Source organism: Poecilia latipinna, unplaced genomic scaffold, assembly GCF_001443285.1.
Source record: "Poecilia latipinna isolate Pla-1442-1.1 unplaced genomic scaffold, P_latipinna-1.0 Scaffold133, whole genome shotgun sequence".
Classification (NCBI taxonomy): Eukaryota; Metazoa; Chordata; class Actinopteri; order Cyprinodontiformes; family Poeciliidae; genus Poecilia; species Poecilia latipinna.
The window spans coordinates 320,960-329,394 of record NW_015112749.1 but is presented as its reverse complement, the minus strand read 5'-3'; the positions used below and the strand labels follow the sequence as shown (position 1 = coordinate 329,394).

General features: G+C 39.3%; 1 protein-coding gene across 9 annotated transcripts in view; it reads left to right on the top strand.

The window, feature by feature from the left end:
• Positions 1–3,403: 3,403 nt before the first annotated feature.
• Positions 3,404–8,435, top strand: part of wnk2 (WNK lysine deficient protein kinase 2) — a 36,842-nt gene continuing 31,810 nt past the window's right edge. For 2 of the 9 annotated variants that reach the window (XM_015028716.1, XM_015028717.1), the window contains exon 1: positions 3,404–5,296. In XM_015028716.1, coding sequence (XP_014884202.1) covers positions 4,640–5,296 — 657 coding nt within the window. In that variant the 5' untranslated portion in view covers positions 3,404–4,639. The remainder of the gene's footprint in view (positions 5,297–8,435) is intronic. The other 7 variants (XM_015028715.1, XM_015028712.1, XM_015028720.1 and 4 more) reach the window with 5 other exon arrangements.

Genomic DNA, 8,435 nt, shown 5'->3' with positions numbered 1-8,435 from the left:
TATAGGGTACTTTCAGAAATGGTCCCCAATAAGATGCTGATGTAATGTTTTAGAGGCCGGACAAAGCGTGGATTACTCATCGGGAACTTTACCGGATAATTTAGGGCGGGGTTTTGCTGACATCTAGCGTTACATCTGCGGTATTACAAAAGTATGCATATTTTAAAATGAAGGACGTTTTCCATTCAAATTATACATTACACATGTAAGTATATGTTTCAAGAATCTATTATTTTTTTATGATTTTATTGCTTCTGCTACAGCTAATAGAAACAAAAATTCGGTTTATCAGAAACTAAAATGTAGAAATTATTATTGCCTTATTATGGCCTGTGCAAGCAAGGGTTAGACTGAAGACTTGACCTTTAACCATCAAGCTGTCAATTATACACTCTATAGGTGAGATTGCTAAAGAAGCTAATCCAAACGTATTCCCAGAAAGTTAGGCTCAAGGGGAAAAGTGCAATAGAGAAAAAGATGCACAAGCAACGGGCACATCCTCCACCTTAAGGGTTTCAAGGCAAACTCTGCAGCTGGTGTTAGATTTTCAAGAGCCACTGCATACAGATGTATCAGACGCCAGAGTCATCTCACCTGGGTGGACATGAAATGTAGATTTCTTTTCATATGGACATTTTCACATGCAAAATTTATGTTTAGAAATCAATGCCCCTGAAATCTGGAGGACTGAATTGCCGATATCTGCTTTATTGACCATCACTGCACTTAAATGATCAGTAAACTTACCTAACCTGATAACCTCAACCCTCGTTTTGTAAATTTAATTACTGAAATGAATAAACTTTTCAGTAATGATTTATTTATTTAAAAGTTCGTGTGTAAGGATATAAGTAGGCCTGCCGAGTCCTAACAAGAAACCACGGAAAAGGCAGTGCAAGAGGCATGTGCATGATGCTCAGAACAAGCAAGAACCACAAGCAAAATTAAAACAAAAACATGACAACATTGAGGAATAAACATTAAAAAATAACTTAAATGGTCAACAATGCCACCAACTAAAAGGAGAAGCAAAGTAAACGTGCCACAAAAAAATCCAAAGTGGCTCGAATGATATGCAAAATACTTGCAACACATCACAAAGCAACAACAACAGCAAGGTAGAAAATCTGAAATACTGATCTAATAGACCTACAAAGTGGAATAGTGTAGAAAATGCATTACTGGCACAGTAAAAGAGGAACATAGTCACAAAAGGAGCTTTAACTAAGCAAATAAAATATACAAGTAGTAAAACTGCTTCCATATCATGTAAGAGATAGAAATACGGGTTAATGAATTCATTCATAAGTGCAGAAACTAATGAGACAAACATGGCAAACAGATTTAACATTAAGGGGTTAAAAACAGGAACAGGAACGATAGATATGTACATAATCTGAGGGTAAGTCAAGTGAAATTTTGAGAAGTTTTTTTTTTTTTAAATTACATTTTAGCAGTGGCTTCAATAACAGATCTTAGTAAAAAAAAAAAAAAGAGAAAGATAGAGACAGGTTTGGTTTCTAAACAATAACACTCGTGTAAATTTTTCCCAAAGTCAGGATGACATTATAATAATTATGTTTATTATGAACTTGATTTGTGAGACTGATTACCTCACCCGGGTTTCACTTCAATGTAGGACAATATCTCACTGTGTGACCAACTTTGATGTTGACAAAGCTCTTTGGTCACATGATTTGACTATTGCCTTGATTATGTTGTGGTTAGTTGTAGTTGTTTTGTGTTTCTTTGTGTTCTGTTTTATTCTCCATGCGTTTTGCTGCCTTTGTTGCCAGGTACAACCAGTAGGGGGTATGCATGCAAGGCACATGAATAGAAAGCCAACAAACGAGAATTTTGTGACCAATTGATTTGTAATAAATGGCAGAAATGTTTAAGTGGGCAAAAATAAATCTTCTTGCAGAAATGCATGTGACCAATTGTCTTCTACATTAAGCTACAGATTGAGAAAAAAATGCTTCAGAAGCCTCATTTATGGTTTTACTAAGTTGTTTCTCCGAGTTCTCGTCGAAATCCACCAACTGTCACAGTTGCCATGGTGACTGGGAGCAGACCGGCCATCAAAGATGCTCCTTTAACATTTAAAACTCCATCAAGGTAAAATCTTGTAGAAAAAAAAATGATAATGCTCATCTGAGTTGAGGAAGTGACCTCCACTTCCCTTCTCACCTGTATTTGATTAAACAATCAAAGTTTTGTCAACAAAACACTGATTGTTTTTAGATAAAATCATACACTTCAGCAAGTGCTTGTTTAGTCAACTGCTTATATCAAATGAACAGATGCAGCTTATTATTACAACTTCTCACTGAAATCCACACTATGTTGGTTTGTACATTTACAGTTTTTGGACTGTAATTATACAAAAGGTTACAGCAAAAAAAAAAAAAAAAATCTTTAAGTATAAAATAAATTCGCAGTCCAAATTAACTTAAAAGACACCACATATTTCTTTGATCCATTTAAATTTTTCTTTAAATATAAGAAATTGTAACTTTATTTTATAAACATACGAAAATAATACGAGAATTTGTTTATGGTGTTAACTATGGTTAAATGTTTTTTCTTAGTTTTCCGTAATGTTAAAATATGGCGAGAGACTTTGACCCTATAGTATTTGTTTTTATATATTCTTACTATTTCAACCAGCACAAAGTAATGCAGAGTTACAGAAGGAAAAGCAGATATGATTTTAAATCGTTTCTACAAATATGAATCTGACAATATGCATATTCCACAGTTTTGCTGTAATTGCAGCTGCTTCTCTTTCAGATATGTCTCTACCAGCTTTGCACATCTATAGATTTACATTTTGCCCATTTTTCTTTGCATGAGCTGCAGCTCAGTTAGATTGGATTGAGAATATCTGTGATGTGACAATCAATTTTCAAACCTCTGTATAAATTCAAGATTTGGGTCGACACTTTGACTGGGCCACTCAAACATCTGAACATGTTTTTACTGAAATCAGTCTGTAATCGTGGTTTTGTGCTAGGAACATTGTTAGAATGTGAAATTCCACCACAGTCAAACTTTTTCTTTTGCCACCACCAACAGCTTTCATCCAGTCCTGCATTCAGCCCCATCAGATGTACCTTTCTTGTCCTTACCAATAAAACAGCCCCTCAGCATGATGTCACCACCTCCGTAATGTTAAAATATGGCGAGAGTGGTGCCATATTCAGTGGTGCGATCTTTTCCTTCACACATAGGCCAAGAAGTTTGTCTTTTTTTTGTCTCATGACCAAATCTACTACTTTCCCATGTTTGAAGTACCTTCTGAAACTTTTGTTTAAAATCAATTCCTTTCTTGACATTCTTACACAAAGGTCATATTTTAAAAGTTGTCCTGCAGACAGATTCTCCCACCCGAGTTGTGAATCAGTGTGGCTCCTCCAGAGTCTGGATTTTGGCTGCCTTGTCGATTAGGTCCCTCCCTGTCATGTCTTGACAGGTTTGCTTGACACTGTACTCATCTTTGGAAAGATGGTCTGCAGTATCTTTTAAAGCTGCAAACTTTGCTCTTGTCTGTCACAAAGTTCCAAGAAAACGCTTTGAGGTGTAGAGCTGCAACATGACAAAAACATTTCAATCCAAGGAATTTGAATACTTCAAAGGCTTCCTAGACACTGTAATATTAGACCATGTCATCCCTTTTGTTTGGCTTTTAATCATCCTCCCTTTGGAGGCTTATCGCGTGACGGAGAGGGCGGACAGTTTGTGCGGTCCACTCAGACCGTCTCACCGGAGGAGGGTAAGGGTGCTGGCTAAAAGCGTGCCGAGTTATTGGATACGTGTTGTTGCTAGGGGCGTGGGTTGCGTCGTGCAACCGATTCCTCCCCAAACCTCAAAGAAAGAAAGCGAGAGAATGGAAGGATGAACCCGGGAAGACAAGGGTGGCAACATCAGCTGGTCCAGAGATGCGCGGACAGCTGCCTGATCCGACCTGTGCCGCAGTGAGCATAATCTCATAAGCGCTTCTGTCCATCCGTTACTCTGCTGCAGGACGGCTCTGAAGGGAGAAAAAAAAGAAGAAGAAGAAAAAAAAAAGAAAGTGCGTGCGGACTGTTTTATTGAGAATTATGCTCAGCTCTCACTTGTCGGAGCAGAATCGCGTCAGCCGCTGATTCCACTGAGTCAGAGTGCGGGATGGGGAGAGAGAGGACAGACCGCTGCGCACTTTCTCTGTCCCGTGATGTGTTTTCGGAGCGGCTGGTGCGTGGCACAGTTTCAACATCCTGGTCTATAGGCCGGGGAGGATTTGCTTGAGGAACGTATTTTTTTTGCAGCGGGAATCTGATGCAAGGTGGATGAAGGGGATTCGGTGAGCTCTGGCCGGCGATGACATCAGGCTGAAGTGTTGCAGTGAGGCGGTTTGGGAGGCGTGAGGTGGCGTGGAGCAATGCGTGCATCCTCCGAGCTGGACGCCTTCAGGGGAACGAGCTACGTCCTGAGCAAATTCAAGACATTAGGCCACTCATCCTGAGCTGAGCTGGCCAACTGCGTCACTGCAAGTGCAGGTAGGCTGCAAACTCCCCTACGTAGTCGGGAGAGGAGCATGCTCCCCAGCCCTTCCTGCACCATGTCGCCGGTTAGTGTCTTGACAATCTAAGGGGGGATGAATTCAGCTGACATTTCCAGCAAAGATCCGCCCCTAGGATCCACGTTTTCCTCAGCTCCTAACCTGGACTCGGACATTAACGCAAACGCGTGCAGGCATGTGTATGAGAATGGGATGGACCACAATGTCAACATCCAGAACGAAGCGCTCCGCGGGGCCAGCGACCCCAGCTCCTACCCCTCCACGGAGTACCAGGGGCTGGGCCGCCGCAGGTTCATCCGCCGGAGTCTGTGGGTGTCGGACCACGACGAGCAGCCGCTGGATACGTCGGATCTCGTCACCAGCAGCCCGGTGCCCAACATCGACCTACGGACTATTGTGGATCGGAGTCGGACCCGGGCTCTGCTTCCAGAGACCTCCAGCACGGAGAGCCAGGTGGGACTGAAGGACAGCGCCACGGAAAGCGTGAGCGCCGATGAGGAGCGTGGGGACAGGTTGGAGACGGGGCCCAAGGAGGACCCGGGTCCATCAGATGTTACAGGTAAAGCAGGCAGCGACGAGAACGAAGAGGAGCCCGGGATGAAGGCTGTGTCCACCTCCCCCGGTGGACGCTTTCTGAAGTTTGACATTGAGTTGGGGAGAGGGTCTTTCAAGACCGTCTACAAAGGTCTGGACACGGACACCTGGGTGGAGGTGGCCTGGTGTGAACTGCAGGTGAGTTCAGTGTCCACTCAAACTCTCAATCACTCAAGTAAATCTAGCTGAGGGGCCCTCTGGAGTGCAGCACAAAAAGGCTTCAAACAATGGATGGCGTTGTTATGCCATCCTTGGGCAAATGACATGAAAAAGAGAAACATTTCCATATATCTTCTTTATACTGTTCCCCTCAAAAACAGGATTTCTCCTGAAATTTCTCCTTAGATTCAAGGTCTCCTGATGACTCAAAGATTTCTTCTTCAAAATAAATCTTATTCCCATAGAGATGGTTGTAAACGACCTTTACATTGTTCATCTGGAACAATTCTCAGTTATGTGCATGATTCATTAGTTTTATTTGTTCCTTTAAATTTCTCAGCAGTGTAAGTGGACTTTCTTTTGAAATCTTAGAATCATCCAAATGGGAGGTTTTACCACTTTGTTGTTCAACAGTCACGCCTTTTTTTTTGTTGAAATTCCATAAGGAATTTCAACAAAAGAGTTTTACTGGGGCACAGATGATGCAGCCTGGGGCCAGTGAACCTAAAGAGGGTTGGCAACGCCTATGGCTTAAAATTCAGGTATTCTATAGCAATAAGGGTTGCAAAAAGCATCATACTAGATGTGAAACAATTATATGAATTCTCATAAGAAATTCCTTTAACAAATAAGCTTTGTCTGTGACAGGTTTAGATGCACCAATCAGTCGAGCATCATCAGTCTGTGCAACTGCACAGACCAAAAAGTTTATACTGCATATGTTTTTTTTTAGGGAAAAGAAATTTTATTCATGCTTTTCCAAATATAATTCATTTTAGAAATTGATGTTAAAGCTATGAATATCGTATTTAAAGTATTCATTTTATGAAGTGATCATTTTTCCAAATGATTTGATGTATTTATGATTTCCGATTATTTTTTATGAACGAACTGTGAAATTAAGTGGCAGCACAACAAAAGTGACAAAAACAACTGAAAGCAGTTTCCACATTCTGCATTTTGACCTGTCATGTGACAACCAGCCTCTGGGAAAAATGAAACAAGAGAAGAATTCCTCACAGAACTATGACACGGTTTTAATCTAACTCAAATCAAAGCTAATCTTACTGACAACTTTTAAATGGATTTCTGTTTTTTAAACATCTGATTTTGTCTTTAGTTGTTATGCAAAAATAAAAAAGGAAAGTTATTTTTGTCTACAAAAAATTAGACAAATGCATTTGTGTGGGTGCAGCAAAAAGGGACAGACTGTGATGTCCACTGTGAGAAATCGACAGAATTTAGCTGATAGTGAGACAATAACAAGTAATATGCAAATCAATCTCAATCTGGGATGATATTAAAACAGACTTTAAAAAAAAAAGAGTGTAAAACATCAAATTAAATGTTGAGATCAGCAATATTTTGTGTACATGTAGACAACTACTTTGAGTATCAATTATGTTTTTCCAGATAAGTTAAAATGTTCAAAAATAATATATATTTAATGTCTCCCATGCATAGCTTGTTTGCTCATTGCACATACATGAAAAATATTCCATGAACATCTATTTGATGTTTTTTTTTTTTTTTAGCTTTCTGGCTAAAACGTAACCTTGCTCTTACAAGTCCCGCCATGCGTCAAGAAAAAATATTCTCAGATAATTCAGCTCAGCTGCAGGGAAAAAACTGATTAACTGATGAGCAACTACAGTCTTCTTGGAAAGACTCTCAGTGATGACAGATTTTTTATTAGAAGTCAAAAAGCCAAGGAGGAAAAGTCTTTAAATCACTTATACAGCCGCTTCACTGTCACCGTGCACATTACTGTTCAGCTTTGATTATATTGCAATTTTTATTCACAGCCAGCCAAAATTAAACTGTAAAACACCTGAGAGCCCCCTGCTGGAGAGGATACACCACCAGAACTTGAATTCACACACTTTGTCACATAGACAGTTACATTTTTATCTACCATTTTTTATTTAATAAATAATAAAGTCACTTGGTAACTATAAAAGCTCTTTTAGAAGCATAATACAAAAATGATTCAGATAAAAAAAAGGAGAACGATGGGACTATGTTGGTCTTAGGTGGATGTAGCAAGTCCTCAAATTGTTGGGTTATGTACTTCAAATTACTAACATTTTCAAAACTAACATTTTAAGCAAAATTTTGTAACATGATCTAATTGTTTTCGATCTGAAAAAAAGTTATTCCTAATATTGTCAAAATTGACTAATATTACTAAAATGGTTTTATCTGTGTCATTCTCTTATAGTTATTTAAATTTTGACACATATACCTTGACAATATCTTAGTATACACATTCAATAAATGTTGTGGTAGTTTTATTGAACTGAATATATTTGGATCAAAAACTGATGGGAGCAGGTAGTTGGTCTTATTTCTCGCTACAGCTTGCCTGCAGTTGATGCCTCTCTTGTTTCTCATGACTGCCCATGTTTTTGTAACTCTAAATATTTATAGACAGATATTTTTTCTCTCATAAGCAAATGAAGGTGTAGGAGCGTTCTTTTAGCCAGCTGTCTACCAGTGTGTAGCCACAGATGGAAGAGGATCTGTATTGCACTGCATTACTCAGGAACAGTGAGCGGCCGGCACTCCATGCTTTTTTCTGAGATTGTTTTTTTAAGGAAAAAATGACAGTTATGGTAGAAAAAAATGCTGCAACCTCAGTTTTCAATTAACCATGCAGGTTATTTTATTACATGCTAACCCTACTGTTCCCCCGCAATGACAGCTTGCTGCATCACTAATCTGTGTATGCAGTAATCTAATTATCAGTTTAGATGCAATCCATGTGATATGGAGATTAGTGTCTGCAGACAGACGTGCAGACAGAGGCTGGCCTTCCAGGACTTCAAGTGTGCCAAATTAATCTTCTGCCTGTAAAGAGGAAGTGTTTTACAGCTGTTATAGAGCTGTAGCATACATTTCGTACAATAATTTCTTTGAATTATTTAGCAGGGGTGTGATTGTTCAGAAACTATTTTTTTTTTACATTAGAGGAGCCAAATGGGGAGGGGGGTGGGGGTGGGAGAAGAAATTCCAGGCAACTTTTTTTTTTTTTTTTTTTTTTTTTTTTTTTTATCATTTAATGGCATTTGTGTTCGAAAGGCCCCCCCCCATTTTTTTTTTTTTGCAGAGGGTCCTC